General features: G+C 36.6%; 1 protein-coding gene across 4 annotated transcripts in view; it reads left to right on the plus strand.

Moving 5' to 3' along the window:
* The window catches only part of PPP4R4 (protein phosphatase 4 regulatory subunit 4), a 100,678-nt gene extending 77,064 nt beyond the window's left edge, over positions 1 to 23,614 (plus strand). For all 4 annotated transcript variants that reach the window (XM_043922081.1, XM_043922082.1, XM_043922083.1 and 1 more), the window contains 9 exons: positions 175 to 319; positions 3,210 to 3,251; positions 3,352 to 3,426; positions 11,834 to 11,903; positions 12,476 to 12,559; positions 12,854 to 12,950; positions 14,063 to 14,133; positions 19,344 to 19,491; positions 22,501 to 23,614. In XM_043922081.1, the coding sequence (XP_043778016.1) occupies positions 175 to 319; positions 3,210 to 3,251; positions 3,352 to 3,426; positions 11,834 to 11,903; positions 12,476 to 12,559; positions 12,854 to 12,950; positions 14,063 to 14,133; positions 19,344 to 19,491; positions 22,501 to 22,525 (757 nt within the window). In that variant the 3' untranslated portion in view covers positions 22,526 to 23,614. The remainder of the gene's footprint in view (positions 1 to 174; positions 320 to 3,209; positions 3,252 to 3,351; positions 3,427 to 11,833; positions 11,904 to 12,475; positions 12,560 to 12,853; positions 12,951 to 14,062; positions 14,134 to 19,343; positions 19,492 to 22,500) is intronic.
* Positions 23,615 to 25,603: the final 1,989 nt, after the last annotated feature.

The raw sequence follows: 25,603 nt of genomic DNA on the forward strand, positions 1-25,603 counted from the left end.
ATTCACTGCCATATCTCAGCACCCAGAATAATGAATGCTTGACTCATCATGGGCCCTCCATATATATTTAAACTCTCAAGCTAGCTAAAGCTTGAATTTTCTTTCAAATTCATGTTACTATTATTCCAGGTTATTAAATTCACTCACAGGCTAATGCTTTTTAATTTTTTATAGAATGAAACTTTGCTACTTGTTGCCCAAAGTGAAATCTACTCTGAAGATTCCTGCAGATAAGCATCTACTTCAGCAGTTGGAAATGTGTGTGAGAAAACTCCTCTGTCAAGAAAAAGATAAAGATGTTCTGGCTATTGTAAAAAGAGTAAGTATCCCTCTTGCCATGGCACTTGTCTTTCTTGGGTTAAGATGGTCTTAATCATAGCTTCACTATTCTTGATGGGAACTTGATGGGCTAACAGTAGTATGTTAAAATATTTAAATCATTGCTAGAGTAGTAGGATTTGGTGGATGTGTGCTCTAACTGGAGAGGGAAGTTCCTTCTAGAAAGCACTTATCTGGTGACTCAGCTGATAAAGAATCCGCCTGCAATGTGGGAGACCTGGGTTCGATCCTTGGCTTGGGAAGATCCCCTGGAGAAGGGCATGTCAACCCATTCCAGTATTCTTGCCTGGAGAATCCCCATGGACAGAGGAGCCTGGTGGGCTGTAGTCCATGGGATCGGAAAGAGTCAGACAGGACTGAGTGACTAAGCACAGCGGGCCCTGAAGCATGAAGCTTTTATTATTGGTAATACAAGCTCTATGAGAGAGCTTGCATTATAGGTACTCTATAAATACTTTAAAGCTAGTCATGGATGTTTCACTCACCAGACTACTTATAAGTGATTATAATTGGTAAGACTTTGTTGGTAAAGTCACGTTTGATAGAAACTTAGCCCTGGGACTTCCCTGGTGGTCCAGTGGCCAAGAACCCACGCTCCCAATGCAGGGGCCTGGGTTCATTCCCTGTCAGGGAAATACCCACAGGCCACAACTGAGACCCAGCATAGCCAGCTAGCTAGAAACTTAGCCATGAAAGGGTTCGAAGGGCCTTCAGTGATCTGTTTGACTTTGCAGAACCTCTGGACCTGGAAATGTTAGGTATCACCTTAGGATCTTATTAGTAAGTGGCAGCTCTAGGGCTGGAATAGAGACCCCTTACCCCTTTTCAATTATGTAACATTGTGTTTTATGGCTTTTTTGTTAGTTTTTTTTAAGCCTATGATCTTATATGGATTGTTTGGCAGGGTTTAACACTGAAACAGTAAACATTTGGGTTAGTGAAGTCAAACTTGAAAATGCTTTAGTCTTCAAAACCTCTTTCGCCAAACATTTAACTAATGTTTTTATGAGATTAAGTCAAGTCGTTATTTCTATGAATCTGAATGTGAAATTCACGATACATAGTTTTTGAGCCTTTATCTGTAGTTGAGAGGAATGAATTTATTAATGTCATAAACAACTTGGTGTCAATGATGAGGGGAGAAAAAAGAGAATACTTTGATTTTTTTTTTTCTTTTTTCTAGGGATCCTTGCGATGTTGCATAAGAAGCTTTTTAAAAAAGTGATTTGATAACTTAGTATTAATGAGTATAATTTTATTTTACTGAAATGTAAATTTTCCTTTCATTAACTGAAATAATCAGAAATACTCAGAATTTGGACTTGCATCTAAATCTAAAAACATAGATATACATACTTTTGTTTCTACCAGATATTTCTGTCTTTACCATTTAATTACAGAAGTATAGGAGATGGTGTTAACTTTCAAAATAGTAAACATGAAACAGTTACTTTTTAAAATAGTTAATTTGGCTGCATCGGTCTTAGTTGCCCCATGTAAGATCTCCCTTGTGGAGTGTGGGCTTAGTTGCCCAGCAGCATGTGGGATCTTAGTTTCCTGACCAGAGATTGAACTTGTGTCCTCTGCATCCAAAGGTGGATTTTTAACCCCTACCCTACCAGGGAAGTTCCAGTTAGTTACTTTTTTGAGAGTATTTATAAACTGAAGAGATAACTCAAGCTGACCCCGTTAAATAGGGCAAAATGCTATAATTAAATAGATAGATTACTGAATGGATTATTCAGGAGTACAGTTCTTATTTTAAGAACATTGCACATGAGGAAGTCATTCTATCTCATAAAAATTCTGTACTGTAATGTTTATCAAACTGACGTATTGGTGTGGGAAGCCCTCAAGAAGCTATTTAAAGCCTTGCGATAAAAATGAAATAGCTTAGTTTATTAAGATGAAAAGTAATTTCATTTAAAAGGGATATTTCATGGCATGAATTATAACATTTTCTTAAATTTCAGCATAAAAATAAAACCAAATAAATACTATCTTTGCAATCGATAACTTTGGGCATATGAATAAATGTACTTGTACTTGACCATCAGAGTTATTCCTGTAAAGAAGTACTGTCTTCTGTCAGAGATAGAACCCTGGATTAGATGGGCCAGTGTTTGATTGAAATAATTTATTTCAGACAGTGTATTCTGAAAGACATAAATTAAGAGAATGCTTTTAGAGCAAAATTTTTTCTATTCATTAAAATGCCATAAGGATCAAAAGTTTCTGTGGAAAGGAACCAAGAATATTAAACCAAATGATAGCCAGCTTCTTATGTATTTAGCTAAAAGATTTTTTTAATTTCAAAAATTATATTTCTGAACATTCAGGAAAGAGTGGCACAGGGAGTTATTAGAAATTAGTTAAATTGCATGTATTTAGTATTTAAAAGAATCCTCTAGATCTGCTTTTCTTAAGGTTAAAAACTTTTAAAGTTCAAATTGATCCTGGTATTACTGTATGAAGTGAAGTGAATCGCTCAGTCGTGTCTGACTCTGCGGCCCCATGGACTGTAGCCTACCAGGCTCCTCCATCCATGAGATTTTCCAGGCAAGAGTACTGGAGTGGGTTGCCATTTCCTTCTCCAGGGGATCTTCCCAACCCAGGGATTGAAGCCGGGTCTCTTGCATTGTAGGCAGACGCTTTACCATCTGAGCCACCAGGGAAGTCTTGGTATTAATGTATAGTGGCTGATTAAAAATCAGCACAGAGTTAGGAAGAACTTTAGAGGTTTTTTACTTTAGCCTTTCACATAGTGGAGGAATCTCTTCTTTGAACCTCTCTCTAGAAAAGGAGTCTTTTTGAGAAATGAATAGTTGATTTAATTGCTATTGAATTATTTTAAAACATTTTCTTTACAGACCGTGTTAGAGTTGGACAGAATGGAAATGTCCATGGATGCTGTAAGTATACTCCCTTTACCTTATGTGGAAAGGAATCTTTAAAAATTGGCAGAGACTCATCATTACTGTTTCACAATTTCATTTTAAACTTTAAACTTAGTTTCAGAAAAAGTTTTATGAGAAAGATTTGTTGGATCAAGAGAAAGAAAGAGAAGAACTACTTCTTTTGGAAATGGTATGTTTTCACATGCATACACACCTACTCTTTTCTCACCAGTATTAACTGTGCTATGTTATTAAACTAAATAAATTATTTCGGTATCACACTATTTTTACTTTCTCTATAAATGACTGAAGAAGAGTCCTGATCTTTTGAAATATGTTCTTTTATGAACTGGAAGGAGAATTATATTTGAGAACCTTTAAAATACTACCTTATTGAGGTATATTGACTTAACGATTAATTGCAGATGCTTAAAGTGTACAATTTGGTGAATTTTGACATATGGACATATCCGTGAAACCAGAATATAAAACACCAAACATTGTTATTCCTTTAGAAATTTTGTTGTGCCCCTTTGTGATCCACAACTAATGAATTGAATCATTCATTAGTACTTTTTGGGTCATACTTCTCTCCATCAGTATAATTATTTTGAGATTGTTCTATGTAGTTGTGTATATCAAGAGGTCACTCCTTTTTATTTATAAATAGTAGCCCAAACTATCGGAGAAGGCGATGGCACTTCACTCCAGTACTCTTGCCTGGAAAATCCCATGGATGGAGGAGCCTGGTAGGCTGTGGTCCATGGCGTTGATAAGAGTCAGACACGACTGAGCGACTTCACTTTCACTTTTCACTTTCACACATTGGAGAAGGAAATGGCAACCCACTCCAGTGTTCTTACCTGGAGAATCCCAGGGACAGGGGAGCCTGGTGGGCTGCCGTCTATGGGATCACACAGAGTCGGACACAACTGAAGTGACTTAGCAGCAGCAGCAGCAGCCCAAACTATGGATATACCACTGTGTTTTTGTATGCACGCGAAGTCGCCTCAGTAGTATCCGACTCTATGACCCCATAGACTATAGCCCACTAGGCTTCTCTGTCCGTGGGATTCTCCAGGCAAGAGTACTGGAGTGGATTGCCACTCTCTTCTCCAGGAGATCTTCCTGACCCAGGGATCAAACCCACGTCTCTTACATCTCCTGCATTGGCAGGCGGGTTCTTTACCACTAGCGCCACCTGGGAAGTCGCTTACTTTGTGTTTCAGTTCAGTTCAGTTCAGTCGCTCAGTCATGTCCAACTCTTTGCAACGCCATGAACCACAACACGCCAGGCTTCCCTGTCCACCACCAACTCCCAGAGTTTACCCAAACTCATGTCCATCGAGTCGGTGATGCCATCCAGCCATCTCATCCTCTGTCATCCCCTTCTCCTCCTGCCCCCAATCCCTCCCAGCATCAGGGTCTTTTCCAATGAGTCAACTCTTCTCATAAGGTGACCAAAGTATTGGAGTTTCAGCTTCAGCATCAGTCCTTCCAATGAACACCCAGGACTGATTTCTTTTAGGATGGACTGGTTGGATCCCCTTGCAATCCAAGGGACTCTCTAGTCTTTTCCAACACCACAGTACAAAAGCATCAATTCTTCTGCTCTTAGCTTTCTTCACAGTCCAACTCTCACATCCATACATGACCACTGGAAAAACCATAGCCTTGACTAGACAAACTTTTGTTGACAAAGTAATGTCTCTGCTTTTTAATATTCTATCTAGGTTGGTCATAACTTTCCTTCCAAGGAGTAAGCATCTTTTAATTTCATGGCTGCAGTCACCATCTGCAGTGATTTTGGAGCCCAAAAAAATAAAGTCTGACACTGTTTCCACTGTTTCCCCATCTATTTGCCATGAAGTGATGGGACCAGATGCCATGATCTTCGTTTTCTGAATGTTGAGCTTTAAGCCAACTTTTTTACTCTCCTCTTTCACTTTCATCAAGAGGCTTTTTAGTTCCTCTTCACTTTCTACCATAAGGGTGGTGTCACCTGCTATCTGAGGTTATTGATATTTCTCCCAGCAATCTTGATTCCAGCTTGTGCTTCCTCCAGCCCAGTGTTCCTCAAGTTAAATAAGCAGGGTGACAATATACAGTCTTGATATACTCCTTTTCCTATTTGGAACCAGTCTGTTGTTCCATGTCCAGTTCTAACTGTTGCTTCCTGACCTGCATACAGGTTTCTCAAGAGGCAGGTCAGGTGTTCTGGTATTCCCATCTCTTTCAGAATTTTCCACAGTTTATTGTGATCCACACAGTCAAAGGTTTTGGCATAGTCAATAAAGCAGAAATAGATGTTTTTCTGGAACTCTCTTGCTTTTTTGATTATCCAGCAGATGTTGGCAATTTGATCTCTGGTTCCTCTGCCTTTTCTAAAACCAGCTTGAACATCTGGAAGTTCATGGTTCACCTATTGGAGAATTTTGAGCATTACTTTACTAGCGTGTGAGATGAGTGCAATTGTGCGATAGTTTGAGCATTCTTTGACATTGCCTTTCTTTGGGATTGGAATGAAAACTGACCTTTTCCAGTCCTGTGGCCACTGCTGAGTTTTCCATATTTGCTGGCATATTGAGTGCAGCACTTTCACAGCATCATCTTTCAGGATTTGAAATAGCTCAGCTGGAATTCCATCACCTCCACTAGCTTTGTTCGTAGTGATGCTTCCTAAGACCCACTTGAGTTCACATTCCAGGATGTCTGGCTCTAGGTGAGTGATCACACCATCGTGATTATCTGGGTCGTGAAGATCTTTTCTGTACAGTTCTTCTGTGTATTCTTGCCACCTCTTCTTAATGTCTTCTGCTTCTGTTAGGTCCATACCATTCATTTCTGTCCTTTATCGAGCCCATCTTTGCATGAAATGTTCCCTTGGTATCTCTAATTTTCTTGAAGAGATCTCTAGTCTTTCCCATTTTGTTGTTTTCCTCTATTTCTTTGCATTGACCACTAAGGAAGGCTTTCTTATCTCTCCTTGATATTCTTTGGAACTCTGCATTCAAATGGGAATATCTTTCCTTTTCTCCTTTGCTTTTCTCTTCTCTTCTTTTCACAGCTATTTGTAAGGCCTCCTCAGACAGCCATTTTGCTTTTTTGCATTTCTTTTGCATGGGGATGGTCTTGATCCCTGTCTCCTGTACAATGTCATGAACCTCTGTCCTTAGTTCATCAGGCACTCTGTCTATCAGATCTAGTCCCTTAAATCTGTTTCTCACTTCCACTGTATAATCATCAGGGATTTGATTTAGGTCATACCTGAATGGTCTAGTGGTTTTCCCTACTTTCTTCAGTTAAAGTCTGACTTTGGCAATAAGGAGTTCATTATCTGAGCCACAGTCAGCTCCTGGTCTTGTTTTTGCTGACTGTTTAGAGCCTCTCCATCTTTGTCTGCAAAGAATATAATCAATCTGATTTCATTGTTGACCATCTGGTGATGTCCATGTGTAGAGTCTTCTCTTGTGTTGTTGAAAGAGGCTGTTTGCTATGACCAGTGCATTCTTTTGGCAAGACTCTATTAGCCTTTGCCCTGCTTCATTCCGTACTCCAAGGCCAAGTTGCCTGTTACTCCAGGTGTTTCTTGACTTCCTACTTTTGCATTCCAGTCCCCTATAATGAAAAGGACATCTTTTTTGGGTGTTAGTTCTAAAAGGTTTCCCTGCCTTAATGGACATTTGGGTTACTTCTAGCTTGGGAATATTAGTGAAGAAATCTTTGAGTGGATGTATACTTGGATTTCTTTGGGAAAATAACCTAGCAGTGGAATGGATGGATCATATGTTAAAGTATGCTTAACTTTAAAACCAAGACTGTTTTGCAAAGTAACTTATACCCCTACTGACTGTGGTGGAGAACTTCAGTTACCTCGTATCCTCTGTAATGCTTGTTAGAGTGAGGGTGTAATGGTATCTCATTGCAATTTTAGATTGCATATCCCTGATGCCTAATGAGACTGAGCATCTTTACCTTTGTCTATTGGCCATACTTATATCTTAGTTGATGAAGTCTATTTTCAGATTTTAAAGTGGGTTGTTTCTCTTCTTATTATCAAGTTGTAAGAGTTCTTCATAAACTCTGAATATAATTCCTTTGTCAGATACACATTTTATGAATATTTTCTTGGAGTCTGTGCTTTTTTTTTTTTCATTTACTTAATGGTGTCTTTGAAGAGCAGAAATTTTTAATATTGATCAAGTGCAACTTATATCCGTGTGTTCTCTTAGCATAGTTCATGCTTTTTTGTACCCAAGAATCCTTTGAAAATAAAAGTGAAGTCATTCAGTCATGTCCAACTGTTTGTGACCTCATGGACTGTAGCCTACCAGGCTCCTCCGTCCATGGGAATTTCCAGGCAAGAATACTGGAGTGGGTTGTCATTTCCTTCTCTAGGGGATCTTCCCAACCCAGGGATTGAACCCAGATATCCTGCATTGCAGGCAGACACTTTTACCTTTTGAGCCACCAGAAGAAGCCCTTAGTCTATCCCCAAATTATAAATTATAAAGACTTTTTCCTGTTTTCTTCTAGGAATTTTAGTTTTAGGTTTTACACTTAGGTCTATGAATCATTTCAAGTTAATTTTTATGTTTATTTTTTCTATCTGAATAAGCAATTATTCTAGCACCATTTGTGGAAAACTTGCTTTTCCCCAGTGAGTTGCTTTAGCACCTTTTTTTTTCTTTAATCAGTTGTTCATATGTATGTATGTGTGTGTGTGTGTCTGCTTAGGGACTCACTATTTCATTCCACTGATTTATATGTTTGTCTTTCTGGCCATTCTAAACCACCTTGAACACTGTGTAGTAATTCTTAAAATCAGGTAAGGTCAGTTCTCAGACTTACTATTTTAAGTTGCTTTGGCCAGTTGAGGCCCTCTGCAGTTTGATATACAGTTTAGAATCAGTTTGTCAATTTCTAAAAAAGCATGAAAGTTTAGTTAGAATTGTGTTAATTATCATTCATCTGTAGATCAATTTGGAAAATTGCCATCTAAACTTATGAGTCTTCTCTTGATTGGTTTATTTAGTCTTTACTTTTCTTCTCAGTTTTGGTAGTCTCAAGTATAGAGTTCAAGGAAGTCTTTTTGTTAGATTTATTTCTAGTATATTATGTTTCTTGGCATTGTGGATGGAATTCTAAGTTTAAATTTTGCTTTCTAGTTTTTTGTTGCTGGAGCTTAAGAATACTGTTGATTTTTGTATATTAGCCTTGTATTTTGCAGACACACTGTTTTCTTATTTGTTCTAGAAGTTGGTTTTTAGATTTAATCAGACATTCTACCTGAGCCATTATGTCATCTTGAGGAAAGCTTTCTTATCTCTCCTTGCTGTTCTTTGGAACTCTACATTCAAATGAGTATATCTTTCCTTTTCTCCTTTGCCTTTCGCTTCTCTTCTTTTCTCAGCTATTTATAAGGTCTCCTCAGACAACCATGTTGCCTTTTTGCTTTTGCTTTTCTTGAGAATGGTCTTGATCACTGCCTCCTGTACAGTGTTACAAACCTACATCCATAGTTCTTCAGGCACTCTGTCCATCAGATCTAATCCCTTGAATTTATTTGTCACTTCCACTGTATAATTGTAAGGGATTTGGTTTGATCTAGGTCATACTTGAGTGATCTAGTGGTTTTCCCTGCTTTCTTTAAAGTCTGAATTTTGCAATAAGGAGTTCATAATCTGAGCCACAGTCATCTCCTGGTCTTATTTTTGCTGACTGTATAGAACTTCTCCATCTTCAGCTGCAAAGAGTATAATCTGATTTCGGTGTTGACCATCTGGCGATGTCCATGTAAGAGGGTGTTTGCTATGACCAGTGCGTTCTCTTGGCAAAACTCTGTTAGCCTTTGCCCTTTCATTTTGTACTCCAAGGCCAAACTTGCTTGTTACTCCAGGTATCTCTTAACTTCCTACTTTTGCATTCCAGTTGCCTATGATGAAAAGAACATCTTTTTTTGGTGTTAGTTCTAGAAGGTCTTATAGGTTATTATAGAACCATCATTCACTACTTAGGACCCAAATTTCCCTCTTGTTTTTTTTCCCCTTCAGCCTGAAGAATGAAGTGCAAGTATTTTTAGACAGATTATCTTAGTTTTCCTTTATCTAAAATGTCTTATTTTTGCCTTCCTCTTTAAGGGATATTTTTATTGAATACAAATTCTGTTTGCAAGCCTTTTTTCATACTGTACTGAAAAGAATTATTTCTCTGTGTTCTGGTCTCTCTAGTATCTGATAAAATATCTGCTCTCATTTGAATTATTGTTCTTCTGTGTATAATGTTGTTTGTCTCTGACTACTTCCAAGGTATTTTCTTGTTTTTAGCAGTTTGATTTTGATGTTTTTAGGCATGATTTGCTTCATATTTATCCTGTTTTGGACTTGTTGAGCTTCCTGAATCTGTAAACATGTGTCATTTCCCAAATTTGGGAAGGTTTGACCTGTTATTTGTTTAAATATATATTCTGTCCCCTGTTGCTCACTCTTATATTTCTGGGTCAATAATTACACACGTGTTAGATCTTTTGATATCATCCCACATCTGTGAGGCTTTGTTCTTTCTCTTTTTCCCCTTAAACTCTGCTTCTCAGAGTGAATAATCCCTGCTGACCCATCTTCAGTGTCACCGTTTCTTTCCCTGCTTCTCCATTTGGCTGTTGAGCCCATCCAATGGTTTTAAAGTTTCCAGTGTGTGTTGTCCCATTCATTTTTATATTATCTATTTCTCTACAGAAAATTGTGCTATGAGTTTAAAAACTTAAGTGGAAATCCTCTGAAAAGCAACTTGTATTATTCAGCAGTCTGTAAAACAAAGATTAGAACTCAGGATTGCCAGTGGTAGACATAAAGAATAAACAGAATAAACAGGCTCTAAAAAGTTTAGGACTTAATAACCTAAACCCAAGATAAAAATCAGAGAATAGAAAAAGATTCACAGATGATCCTATTATTAGAGTTACCCAACAAGGACTTCAAGATAACTATCATTAATATGATCAAATAGTAGAGGAAAAGATAAAATAGATGGCACTACTTCTTAAGCTCACTTAACAATATTTTTCAGCTTTGCATGTTTTATTTTCAGTTTTAGAATTTTTATTTAATAGTTTTTTATGCAGTCCAAGTCTATGTGGAAATTTTTTGTTTTGTCTGTTTTTTCTTTTTCTTCATTTTACACTTGTTCTTGAAAAGAATGTGTATTCTCCATTGTTGACTATAGTGTTCCGTACATGCTGGTTATGTCATGTTTGTTCAGAACTTGATATGAGTTATTTTGGTTATTCTGTTGGGATAAAGAAGACTTTGAGCTTGGGAATATTTTGTTTCTTGGTGTGGGAGCTGATTATATGGGTGTGTTCATTTTGGGAAAATTTACTGAGCTGTATACTTACAGTTTGTGTACTTTCTCTATGTGTATTATACTTCAATCAAAATTTAATATCTACAGAATTTTTTTTCTCTTAGGCTTTTAAAAGAAGGATATTGTTTTTTCACTTATCAGTTAGAAGTGGAAAGGGCCAATAGTACCAATATTTTGCTGATGAGAATTAGTAAATGAAAGTGAAGTGAAAGTGTTAGTCACTCAGTTGTGTCCAACTCTTTGCTACCCCATGGACTGGGACTATAAACCCCAGGCTCCTCTGTCTATGGAATTCTCTAGGCAAGAGTACTGGAGTGGTTTGCTATTCCCTTCTCCAGGGAGTCTTCCTGACCCAGGAATGAAACCTGGGTCTCCTGCATTGCAGGCAGATTCTTTACCATCTGAAAGGCTCACTGCAACAGTAATATCAAATTCATTGTTTTATCTTGACAACCCTCCCAGGGCACAATTCTGTAGATGTTAAAAAAAAAAAATCTGAAAGAACCGTGACTTCTTTAGATACCAATTTTGAGAAAAAAGTACTTCTGTTAGGTATTTTTGTGAACTGTATTTTTATATCTCTAAAGCTTAGAGTAATTTCTGATTAGAACAGTTTTTCTAAATCTACTTATGCTTGTTAAATAATTAATTCAATGGAAGCATACCTCCTTGCTATACTTTAATAGTTTAGATCAGGTAATGAATCCTCCTAGAAGCATTACACTTTGCGTACTCTGTTGCTTTATGTCTCACTTTTAATTGGACATTAAGGGAATGTAGTATTTTAATCATAGCTCTGCCAGTATCTTTATCTAGAGTTCTGCTGCCATTTTTGTCTTCTCTGAAATTTTTGTCATCACAAAAGGCAAGATTACATTTTTTTCCTTCCAGATTGAGTTGGTATAGTGTATTCTTGGTTATTAAAATATTCATAGCTTTGGGACTTTGAAATGATAAATATCATGATGTGTGAAACAACATGATACATAACTGTATGATCTTAATTACATAAAAATGGATGCCTAGTTATGAAAATACACAAATGAGACTTGGGAGGACACGTCAAACGGTAAACTGCTTGTGATTATGAATGACTTTGTTTTTTGCTTCTTGTGTTTTTTTGGTTGCCTATTATGCACATGTTAACTTTTAATAAATAAATGTTATTTTAGAAACCTTAAAAAGTAAATCTACTTATGTTTACCTTTAATGCTAAGGTGCTGTTTTATTAATAGGAGCAATTAGAAAAAGAGAAGCAACAAAATGATGGAAGGCCTATGAGTGATAAAACCTTTGAAAAGAAACGTAAGTAGTTTTCCCACATCCTTGCCACCAAGGTACACGATTGATGTTACATCCCAGCATTCTGAAAGACCACGCTGAGTTTTTTTTTTTTAACTTTTAAAATATGTGCTTGTTTATTTATTTTTTAATTGAAGGATAATTGCTTTACAGAATTTTGTTGGTTTCTGCCAAATATCAACATGAATCAGCCATAGGTATACATATGTCCTCTCCCTCTTGAACCTCCCTATGCTAAGTTTTTAATTTTATATGGAAAATCACTTTCTTTGATTTATCAAAAGTTGTTCTCATAAATGGATGCTAACTGATACAGATCCTCACCAATAAGTAAATGGTGAGGATCAGTGCAGAGGTTCAGATCCTTCGAAGGAAAGTTTGAAGTTTGATAACAGCAGTAAGATTGTCAAATTGATCACTGAGTAACTAAGAATGAAATATTTAAATATATAAAGAATAAGATTTGGAAAAGAGTGCTGCTTAGTGAGAGAAAGTGGTCCATAGTCCCTGTGTTGTCGTGTGTGTATGGAGATTAATCGGAGAAAGTATAACGCTTAAAACAGAGTTTGTTTTAGGTAGAGACTCCAAGACACCAACAAGTCTGCCCAAGAGCCTCCCCATTCCTGTTCCTGGATCCTCTTCTGCCACCCCATCCACAAGTAAGAAACTGGTTTTTGTGTCTGCTTTGTTCCTTTTATAAGTGATAATTACAAGGCAGTCACTCTGTGAGATGAGATATTGTTCGAAAAGCTCTTCTTACTTTTTCCTTTGGTGCTTCTTACTCGGCAGTGACGCATAAGAAATACTCCAGTCAGGTCAAACCAAGGCAGGGAAGCCACCCCCCTCCGTGTGTTTCTCACAGTGGTGGGAGCTGGAGAGGGAATGGGGTTGGGGCAGCTGAGGATGCACTGATGAGCTAACCAATTGCATTTGCCTTCTGCTTGTTACTCTAGGTAAAGAAATCAAGAAATCCAAATTGATTCGAAGCCAGTCTTTTAATAATCAAGCTTTTCATGCAAAATATGGCAACTTAGACAAATGTACTACTAGGTATGATCTGTCAGCCCTTCACATTCTGACTTAATTTTTATTTTAACACATCTTTATGTGAGATGTTTACATTATTATATAAAATTGGGATTAATTTTGAGGTTTTTCATAGGTGAATAATAAGTTACCTTCTATAAAGATTTCATATTAAGAAAAATAGTAGTCTTACCAGTTTGCGTTAAGAACAGTTATCCTGGAATTCTAGGAAGACTACTTCCCTGATCCTGTGTAACAACATCATGGAATCTGTATATCATTTTATGAGGAGAGTGGTGCTATATCACATGTGCCACACAGCTTCTAAACGGGTGTGGACATGCCCCATTCACTGAATAGAGGTGATATCCATTTGCTGTTTGTGTTGTTTCTGTCCATGAAGAAACCACTGGCCTCTTTCTGTGGTAAAATGGTCACAACAGAGTTCTCCTGACTGTGGTTGTATGTCTAGTCTCCCTTTTGGCCCAGCAGACAAAATTATAAACAGTTAAGACTAAGGGAGAATCAGAATAAATTAAATGACCATGACTCTTATAATATATTGTATACATATAATAAATATGTAACAGCTGCCTATCAATCAGCAAGCAAAGTAATTTTAAGGAACCGTAAATGTCTTTAAAACTATTTATCAAGAAAAAGACTATGTTATGGAAAAAATGTTTTTATTTTTTTTAAAACTTTTTGTAAAAAATTGAAAAAAAAAAAAAGCTTAATCTAGATGTGTTTCAGCTATGTTTTTGGACATTATTGGTAGAATTATTTAGAGTTCCTAGCCAATAGGGTGATCTCAAGATGGGCAAAAGAGAATAGAACTAGAGATGCATTATTCCTAGGAAAATTTTATCTCTATTACCTGTTTTGGCTGCGTATCAAAAGAAAAACCATTATGCTGATGTAGCAGAAGTTTAAGGAAATGTTTTTAACTTAAAGTAATTGTTGTGAGGGGTGGAATGTAAAAAATAAATAAGAAATAAAAGTAGTAAGCATGTTTCGTAACAAGCAGAGGAAGCACTAAGGAAAGGTTAGGAAAGACCGAGTGGTGTTTTCTCATCAATGACTGAGACTGAAAGACGCATTTTCTTGTATTTTAACTAAATCATGTTCTTTTCTAGTAAAAGCTCTACAGCAGCATATACACCTTCTGTCTCAGGTTTATCAAAGACTTCTATGATTTCACTAACTGGTAAGTAGAAATCTGAGCTCGTCAAATACTTATTAAATTCAATAAAATACAGTTTTCTTTAAATGACTCATTTCTTTATTTCTAGATACAGTTTCCCCAAATTTATGTCTTTATCAAATAGCAAAGAAACTTTCCCCAGCAATTAAAATGCCTGACAATACTATTTTGTTTTCACTCTGTCAAGCATCAGAGATCAATACTTTTAAAAGAGGAGAAGTACAAAATGATAGGATAGGTTTTACTGCACTCTGAAGACCTGCTCAGGCATAGACTAAAAGTTTTTGCAGTAATTTTTAAGGAAGTTAAAAACACTAAGGCTTCACTGTGGATCATATGCAGCTAAACCGTTACAGTATTACATACTTGAAAGTTTATACCAGGGATAAGCAAACTTCTCTGTAAAGGACCACATGGTAAATATTTTGGATTCTCTTGGCCAAACTGGTTTCTGTCACAATTACTCAACTAGAGTATAGCAGAGTAAAAGCAGCCACAGACAAGAGATAACAAGTAGATGTGGCTTTTATTGGACACAGTATTGTTGTATCTCAGGGAACAAGGAGGCCTGTAGAGGGACAGTGATCAGGGAATGGCCAGAAAGTGAAGCGGTCAGAACACAGGCAGCATTCATCAGTTAGGTTTGCCATCTTACATGGATGTGGTTCATGGTGCCCAAAGACAGTTTCAATAGTAACATCAAACATTACTGATCACAGACACCACCGTAAATATAATAACAAGGAAACAGTTGGAAATATTGCAGGAATTACCAAAATATGACGCAAAGACAAGAAGTGAGCAAATACTATTGGAAAAATGGTTCTGGTAGACTTTCTAGATGCAGTGTTGTCACAAACCTTTCAATTTGTAAAAAAAAAAAAAAAAAAAAAGAAAAAATGCATTATCTGTTTTATCTGCAATAAAGTGAAGAGCAATAAATTGAGGTAGGCCTGTGTATGATCTGCAGATTCTAAAGTTTAACATCCATGCCCTAAAAAGCGTATCTCTCATAGGATAAATCATTTATTAAAATATTTGAAAAATATTGTCTTAAAGTTTCAATATTATTTTTGGGAGAGGAAATAAATTGAATGAAGTATTTCCTAGGTGTCTTAGTTAGAAAAATGTGCTTATTATTTATTACTTAATGAATTACAGACTGAGGAAAACATCACTATAAATTATATATCTGCTCTATAATGAGAAAATGGGAGCAAAATATTTCTAAACAAATATATTAGCTGTTCACATAGAGATTTTACTTACTTTGGGAGTGTGGGAGTGAAGATGAGCTTCAGAGTGATTGTCATTTGAGATGAACCTTAAGGTGCTCTAGAACTTTGACAGGCAGAGGTGGGTATGGAATACCATCCCATTCAGAGGACCTGTCAGAAGTAAAAGCTGACTGTTTTGTCTTCAGAGAACAGCAGCAGCCTGTCAGGCTGGAGTGTGGAGAGAGTGTGGGCGGCGGGGGGTGGATAGTGTTAAATTAATAAATGGAAAGGTCAAAGACACAGTGTGGAAACTCAAATTAATACTTTTTACTTAACATGTACCGTCAGTCATCAATTGCAGCATTCCAAAGCTCTGTATGCACCACAGGCTGGAGGAAATGTAAAGGGAATTCTAGTAAGGATTCATGGAAACAAATTGCAATGTATCCATTGCAGGTGGGTATGAAAATCTGTGGAAGCTTTTGGGAGCAATTTGGTTAAGTTCATCAGGAATCCTAGTTTTTTTAAAACATTTCCTCAAAAAATCCCATTTCTAGTGATCTGTCATGAAGTATAAAATAAAAAAACAGAAAACAGAAAAAAGATTTGTCAGTGTGCACCCTTGATATGATGTGATGAAAATACTACGTTAACTCTGTCATCCTACCTCAAACCTATAACCTTAGTCTAATTGTGAGAAAAGCATCAGACAGATTCCAGTAGAGGCACATCCTACAAAATATTTGACCAGTACCCCTCACAACTGTTAAGGTCATCAAAAGCAAGGGAAGGCTAAGAAATTATCCCAGCAAAGGAGACCTGACAAGTAAGTGTACTGTGGTGTCCTGGATGGGATCCTTAGATAGAAACAGACATTGGGTGATACTGAGGAAATCTGAACATGCTGTGGATTTTGTCAGTAATATCATGTTACCATTGGCTCATTGATTGTACCAAGTATAGTATATAAATGTAAGGCATTAATAAAAAGGACCCTAATTTTGGGAAAGATTGAAGGTGGGAGGAGAAGGGGACAACAGAGGACAAGATGGTTGGATGACATCACTGACCCGGTGGACATGAGTTTGAGCAAGCTCCGGGAGTTGGTGATGGACAGGGAAGCCTGGCGTGCTGCAGTCCATGGGGTCACAAAGAGTCAGACATGACTGAGCGACTGAACTAAACTGACTGAACTATGGGGGTAGGTGGGAATTCTTCATATTTGTCTCAATTTTTCTATAAACCATATACTTTAAAAAATTATGTCTGTTTGAAGATAACATTTAAAATAACCTCAAAAATATTAAATGCTCAGGGATCAAATTTAGCAAAATGTTTGCTAGATACACACTAACATTGCTGGAAGAAATTAGACATAAATAAATAGAAAGCATATCTTGTTCATGGATTGGAAAACTTAATATTGTTATGATGTCAATTGTTTTTTATTTGAGCCAGAGATTCAATGCAATCCTGATAAAAATGTTTTTGAAAGTTACTGTGTATATACACAGAACTGAGTATTTTGAAAAAGAAAAAATAACAATTACCTGATAGCATTATACTCCTAAAGCTTCAGTACTCAAGACTGTATGACCTACACTGACAAACATAGTTAGCTGAGTTTTAAGAAAGGTTCCTTGATAAATCAGTGGTGATAGAATTGTATTTTTTTTTTTACTAAAAGTTTTTGATGCTAAAACAATTGAATGTCCATAATAAACCCAAAAAACTGAACCTCAATTCTTATCTCACACTATACACAAAATTAACTCAAAATGTTTTGTAAACTTAAAAGTTAAAAATGTGATATTTCTGAAGAAAATATAGAAATAAGTCTTTGTGATTTTAGAATTGACAAAAATTTCTCCAAACCGTAAAAAATTAACTTACCGTACTTCATTAAAATTTAAAAGTTTAACACTTTGAAATAGAGTGTTAAAAAAATAAAAGGCAGGACAGAGATTGGGAGAAAATATTCATGTTACATATACCCGACAGAGGACTTGTATCTAGAATATACAAGTTTGTTAAGTTTGTTTTTTTTTTTTAAGTTGAAGTATAGTTGATTTACAATATTCTTAGTTTCGGGTGTACAAGCACAGTGATTCGGTTATATATATATTCTTCAGATTCTCTTCCCTTATAGATTATTACAAAATATTGAGTCGAGCTCCTTGTGCTGGCTTCTCCGGTGGCTCAACTAGTAAAGAATCTGCCTACCAATGCAGGAGGCTCGAGAGACACAGGTTCAGTCCCTGGGTCGGGAAGATCCCCTGGAGAAGGAAATGGCAAACCACTCCAGTATTCTTGCCTGGAAAATTCCATGGACAGAGGAGCCTGGCTGGCTACAGTCCATGGGGTCACAAAGAGTCAGACACGACTGAGTACACATGCCTTTTGCCATTCAATAGATCCTTGTTGGCTATCTGTTTTATATATAGCAGTGTGTATATGGTATTCCCACCCTCCTAATTTATCCCTCCTGCCACCCTCTTTATGTTTTCTATGTCTGTGAGTCTCTTTCTGTTTTGGAAATAAGTTCATTTATATCTTTTTTCTTTATTTAGATTCCACATATAAGTGATATATGATATTTATTGTTCCCAGGCTTACTTGACATAGTATGACAATCTACTATCATAGGTCCATTCAAATGCTGCTAATGGCATTACTTTATTTTTATGGTTGAGTAATATTCCATATTCCACCAAATCATCTTAATCCATTCATTTGTTGATGGACATTTAGTTTGCTTCTAATGCCTTGCCTATTACAAATAGTGCTGCAATGAACACTGGGGTGCATTTATCTTTTCATATTATGGTTTTCTCCGGGTATATGCCCAGGAGTGGATTGCAGGATCATATAGTAGCTCTATTTCTAGTTTTTAGAATATACAACAATCTTTAAAACAAATCAGGCAACTGATTTAAAATGAGAAAAAGATTTGAACAGGCATTTCACAGGAGAAGATACACAAGTAAGTAAAAAGATGCTTAAGATCAGTAACATTAGAGAAATGAAAGTTAATGCAATGAGAAAGAAGTCACACACGCACAAGGAGATACCACATCACATCCACTAGTGTTTAAAAACGCTCACAATGTCAAGTGTGTGAGGATATGGAGTATCCATATCCAGGACTCTCATATATTGCTGCTGGAAATGCAAAGTGGTATAACCACTTTCAGACAGCAATTTGGCAGTTTCTTAGGAAATTAAATATACACCGACTACATGATTCAGCAGTTCCATTCAAGACTTAACGAAAGAGAAAACACATGTCCACATACAAACTTGCACACTATCATTCACAGCAGCTTTATTTGTAATAGATTATAATGGGGGGGATCATGATGTCTATCAATAGGAGAATGGATAGACAAATTTCGACATGTCCGTGCAATAGGAATGTGCTCAGTCGGTCAGTCGTGTCCTACTCTGCAACCCAATGACTGGAGCCCTCCAGGCTCCTCTGTCCATGGGATTCTCCAGGTGGAAATACTGGAGTGTGATGCCATTTCCTTCTACGGGAATACTGGTCAATAGGAGTGCTGGTCAGCAATAAAAAGCATAAAGTATTGATGTATAAAATGGGGATAAGTTGCAACATAATTATGCTGAATGAGAGAAGTCAGACAAAAGAAGAGTGTATACTGTTTGAGTCCATTTATATGAAATTTCATGAAATGCAGACTAATCCGTAGTGAGCAGCAGCAGGCAGGTCCGTGGTTGCCTGGCATCAGAGAAGGAACGGGGAGGTGATGAGGCAGGAGCAAATGTGACGGGTCTGTTCTCTCTTGATTGTGGTGATGGCTTCATAGTATATGCAAGTTTCAGGACCTTAAATCTGTGCAGTCTATTGTATACAATTTACACCTTAGTAAAATTGGCTTTAAAAGAAGGGGAAAAGGCAGCTCTCATGAACCTTCTTGAAGGTTCACATCTCTCTAGTGGACTCCATCTGGCTGACTGTACGTGTGTTCCTTTCAGATGACTCATTCCGGACTCGTAACACCAATAGTGCTCCCAGTTCCTTTTCTTCTAATACCTCCCTGCCCAGCACCTCCCGAGGGACAGGTAACTCAGTTGATCCCAAGAGCAGTGGAAGTAAAGATACACAACCACGGAAGGCTACCTTGTAAGTAATCCAGTGGTGGACTGCTAAGTGTTTTATTCTGTTCTTTTTCTTAGTGTACTTTCCTTCCCTCTTAAATAGTTTCCAAAGAATAGGAAGGGTCTGTAATGAGGAAATGCTATCAGTTAAAACGGATTGTTATCACATGCCTCTGGTTATGTTACATATCTTATATAAGATAATTTATATATGGCAAAGACGTTGTAACCTTAGGGAATTGACAAGAAACTTTAAATGGCTTCCATTAATAACTGAGCTGAGATCTGTGTATTTTTCTGCAAAATGTTTGCATTCCTTTAAACAACTAGCTTGGGCTTCCCTGGTGGCTCAGCAGTAAAGATCTGCCTGCAATGCAGGACACGTGAGTTCGATTCCTGTGTCAGGAAGATCCCCTGGAGAAGGAAATGGCAACCCACTCCAGTATTCTTGCCTGGAAAATCCCATGGACAGAGGAGTCTGGCTGGCTACAGTCTATGGGATTGCAAAGAGTCAGATATGACTTAAGAGACTAAAACAATGGCAATAACAGACAACTAGCTTAAGGTCATGGTATTTAATCACCCAGTGCTCAGAAGGATGGGTGTAATGATGCCAGTTAAAAAATACTACTGCAGCATATAATCTAGAGTTGTGGGTCCAATAAGCTAGAGATTTCTACAGACATTTGTTCCTTAAAGTTATAAGGAACCCCTTCACGGTTCCTTTTTATGCACCAGTTGTATCTTATTTGAATTGTTGAAACCTTTGTTTCTCTTAGGTTAGACATGTAAGAGGGTAGTGGGGAAAAAAAATCAACGTTGGTAGAGGTCATATCCACGTAGAAGCGATTCATCCAAGATGCCCAAACTATAGTTACCGGTTTCCTCTTCCATATGGGACACCTGGCTCTTCTGATTAGAAGAGAATTTAAACAGGATTCAGATTTTCTTTTAAACATAGTTCACTTAATTCATGAATGAAGTGAAAATTAAAGTCAGTCATGTCCAACTCTTTGCAACCCTATGGACTATACAGTTCACAGAATTCTCCAGGCCAGAATACTGGAGTGGATAGCCTTTCCCTTCTCCAGGGGATCTTCCCAACCCAGGAATTGAACTGGGGTCTCCTGCCTGCACTGCAGGTGGATTCTTTACCAACTGAGCTATCAGGGTAATTCATGAATATTTTGATTAATATTTTCTAATAAAGCTTCCATCGTACATCTTTTTGCACATCAGAAGCTCCATACTGGAGTCCCATTTAGACTGAACTGTATTATAATTTGTTCTAAATTTTTAATTGGCCATTGGTATATACAAATATAGATGTATTCCAAATTCATTTAAAACTTAGAAGCACATTTATTGAATAGAGCTCAAGGAAAGAGTGGGACTATATAATAGAAAAAAATTGATAGTAAACAGAAAAAATAATATTGATGGTACAGGTTAGTAGTGTTACTACAGAGAATCTGTTAGCCATACAATATTGCTCTAATGACTGTACGGTGGAAGTTCCAGTTAAAGTCTTGAAATAGAGGCAGGACAGCGTAATGATCTATGGAGAGCACAGAGCTGGAGCCGCGTGCTCTGGTTCCCATGTGCAGTTCATGTCAGCACTCTGGTCCTCGCTGTGCCCCTCTGTGAAATGACAGGACAGACTCAGTTCATCCTCTGAGGCACCTAACCTTTTGACATCCTGAAATCCTTCCTCTTGATCACTCTTGATCCTCTTCCTCTCAAAAGACTGTTCTGGAATTCTTCTATTGAAGAACACATTTAATAATATCAGAATGCAATTCATTCTCTTCTCATCTTTCTAAATGCGACAGTCATTTATTGTTAAAAGTAAAGACCATTGCAGCCTAATCTACTTATACCAGCTCTCCATTATTGGCACCAGTTGTAAATAATCCACCTACCAATGCAGAAGACACAAACAGTGGGTAAATTCGATCCCTGGGTCAGGAAGATCCCTTGGAGGAGGAAATGGCAACCCACTCCAGTACTCTTGCCTCAGAATTCCCATGGACAGAGGCATCTGGTGGGCTACAGTCCATGCAGCCGTAACAAGTCGGACACAACTGAGCAACTGATCATTACTTCAGATGACTTCTTTATGTGTTCTTTCATTGTTGAGCATGCTTTTCCTTTTTATGGACTAAATTTTATTTTGCTCAATATTTATAATATATAATTATAGAAATGATCATATAATCAGTTGCATATATAATTGTTTAAAAAATGAATCTAAAAACAAACACTGCTAACCAGTCACGTGAAGTTTGTTGTTTTTCTGAATATTCGGAAGTAGGAGGTGTATTGGTATCACGGCTGCTTGGTTAATGTGTAACTGAATCTCCAGGTCCACAACTCTCTCCATGTTACGTGGTTCTAATTTAGACTTTCTCATGAATGCACACTGCCACATAACTGCAATAAGTGATCAGTATCTGTAGATATTAGTCATGTTCCTGTGGACTCTTATCCACCACCATTCAGCACTATGGCATATCCAAATGAAAATCTGTCCTTTTTGCTTAAAATAAGTCTGTGAAGTGATTTCAGAAAGTATTAATTATCTCAGTTTTGCTGCTTAAAAAAATTCTATGCAATATATTCTCCAACCTTCGATTGTCATAAAGATGGATACATCTGGCATTTATAAAGGAAGTTTAGGAATGCATCGTATCTTACGTTTTACAAGGCCAGATGATTGATAATTTTAGGTTGTGTTAATTTCCACTATGGTTATAGAAATGAAAAACAGGAAAAGTATGAATTGAATTGAACGCTGTGTTAGATGCACATAAGATTGAGTAATTAAATGTTATTCCAAGTAAACTTTAACGTGTCATTCACTTGTCTACTTAATTGCAGTTCTCATATATTAGGTTTTTTCAAACTGGATTGTATCAGTTTCTTTACTTTGTAAGTATTATATGGATAAACTTTTTCATGTTTTGTTTTCTTTTTTCTTCTCCCCCCCCCTTCTTCCTTCTCTTCTTTCTTTCTTGCTTCTTTTCTGACAAAGGAAATCCAGAAAATCCAATCCTTAGTCCATCTCCTTGATGAAGGAGGCAAAACAAAGACAGCTGGAGATAATGTGATTGACGAACAAAAGCTAAAGCAATGGCTGGTGACTGGAAAAGAGAGAGATACATAATGGCAGCTGATGTTGTTAAATGTTCCATATTTGAAATTATATTCCCTAGGAGGTATAATATATATTTCTTGAACAATAATGTGGTTACAGAATTCCAATGTTATAGTGAAGTGTAATAAAAACAGCATTAGGTATGTGCTTTAACTACTGCTACAAAAGAGATGTCTGCATTTATTTGTGCAGGAAACCATCTATTTAACTGTGCTAGAGTTTAGCATTTAAAAATTGTATGAAAGGCCCAAATCAACTGAAATCACCCTGCCTAGCTAATCACTTGAAGGGGGACTTGGGAGTAAAAAAGACACTGCATTTTCTCACAAATCTCCAAGCCCAATAGGAAAGTCACACTGAAACGGTACAAACAGCTGTCCTAAATTGTATCAGTCCTGCGATTGTGGTGACAGGATGTTGTACCTGGACATTCTGAAATTAAAATTTGGCAATGAAAATTCTACAAAGATTTCTGATAACTTTTAGCTACAACTACCTTAAAAATAATAGATTGATGATTTCCTTTGTTACCTAGAAGAATTTATTTTATAAATACTTTGTTTACATTTTAGATTGTATTTGTCCTTACTGAATTAGAAATGATGAATCTAGTTTGAATCAGCTGTTATTCCAAGCTATCATGCTTAAGCTATGTCAACAGCATTTATTTGTACTAATGCTATTATTTCCATCAAAATTTGCCTGAGGAACCTATCCAGTTCTTAATTTTAAAAATGTCAGTTCTTGAGATATACTGTATGAAGCTATTGTCAGCTTCTCTATTTCAAAATGCAATCAGCATATAATTATATTGATATTGAAAATATTTGTTTTTTTAAAAAAATATATTGATGTATGATAAAGATGATCTAATTTGTGAATGCATATGCGTGTGTGGTTACTTTTTATAATGTGAAATAATGAATAATGAATTTACTCAAAATAAAACATAGGTTAATGAGATACCTGTGTTTGTGAAAACAGTTTTAAATATTTTCTGTAGTTTTTATTCTGTAATTAAAGACAGTTTATTTTTAAGTAATGAACAAGAAAAGGGCACAGACATCAACTAAAATCACCCAAGGGGACAGCTACTCAGTATGAGGCTTTCATGGTGTTTGTTTTCCCCTTTCCTTACCTATGGCCTCTTTTTTGGCTATTTTTAGTGATGCTTAATATCTTTCATTGAAGGACCATCAGGTAAATGGAATTGTTCAACCATTCATTTTGTCAGTAGTTAAAAATTGATTAGGTATGAGAAGCTTGACAATACTGGTTAGTTCATACATTCTTTGTGGATTTCACTTAACCATGTTAGTGATGTCTCCTACTAACATCACTAACGTGGAACTGAATACATTATGATCTAGGAGAGAGCATCTGGGGTACACAATGGATGTCAGAGCAGCATCAGTTTTTCTAGCACTTTAGTTCATAGTCAGCATTGACTGTTGCTTTAAATAAAATGCAGAATTTTATTTGCTCAATAATAAGTTTAACAGAGTTAGGACTTTTTCTTTACCATGCATGCAGGAGAAGAAGAAAATGATTTGACAGAAAAGTCACTAATGTTTATAAAGCTCAGAAATCTACAGAAGTCAGCTGCAGTCTTATCTTAGGCACTAAATTAATCTATTAAGACAGTCAATCAAAGTTATATTTAGAGGTTTTCTTTTTTTCCAAGAGAACACGATAATTACTAAAATTGTTGAAATATTTGTTAAAATTATACTTCCAAGGACAGATACACAGAGCAAAAAACAAGTAGTGACATTTATGAATATCTGTATGTATCTCAATTTCCACCAGAAACAATGATTGATACTCTTGAAAAAGTTCTCAGTCTAACAGGTTATCAAATAGTTCCTTTCAACCAGTTGTATGACAAAGACACATCTCTCTCTAACTGTCGCTGCAGAGAAATAGAAACATCTTTGTTAATTATGGAAACTTGCAGTTTTAAGGATAGGTTCTAGAACGTCACTAATCAGCATTATAAGCAAAAAAACAGACCTGTAGAATCAATCTTACTGGCAGAAATAGAGCTAAAATGGTTTTACTTAATAGAGAAGAGCATATAGAGCTTTGCTCCCATAACCTTGTTACATTTAAAAATCATTTCTGTTACTTGACTTCCTGGGCTTTATAAAGATGCCTTATTCTGGAAGAGTGAGTCCATTTTACCTACAGTCAGTGGCATATGTGAAATAATTTGAATTGAAATAGAACAGTATCTTCAGCTTGACTGGGGTTTATACCATGAAGATAAAATGAATTCAGTTAATTCAATAATCTGATCTCAGTTGTGGCATGAGTGTTAGGAAGTGAGTATGAGTGTGTATGTGTCTGTGCAGGAACAGTTTTTAAAATCTGACCCTTAAATATAGTGAAGTGTTGTTAGAATATTCAGAATTTTCCTCTTCGGTTGAAACAGATTTTTTTGTAAGATCAGTTACATTTTTCCTTAATCTGCCTTTTTCACCATGCATACATATTTAGAAAATCTAGTATCCTTGGAGCTTCTTAAGCATATGTGGGGAAATACTAATTTTTTTTTATAGAGAACAGGGCCATTTTCTGCCTTAAAGAGTAACGCGTCAGATATCATTGTCCCATGTCATCATCGTTCTGTGCAAATATGTGCAGAGAAGGCAAGAGTTTGAGTGTATGCTCTATGAATGCTTTGATAATCATGAACCTTCTATCACTGGGTTTGGCCAATTTATTTCAGAGGGTATTGTGGCTTTCTTCTTTAGATTTCATTTCTAAAGACATGAGTAATTTGACTGAGCCCTCTTTTATTTCTCTTTCTGCTGTTTTTCTACAAACGAAGCTCATTAATTGAATAGTAACAAGTCACTTAAGGATGTCAACTGAAGTTAGTCCTCTATTTTTGTTTCTTTCTAGGCCCTAGAGTTGCCTGGCTTACTGATATCAGTCAGTGCATGTGGAGGGCATACAGGAATGAACTAATATCCAG

This window comes from Cervus elaphus, chromosome 13 (genome assembly GCF_910594005.1).
Source record: "Cervus elaphus chromosome 13, mCerEla1.1, whole genome shotgun sequence".
Lineage (NCBI taxonomy): Eukaryota > Metazoa > Chordata > Mammalia > Artiodactyla > Cervidae > Cervus > Cervus elaphus.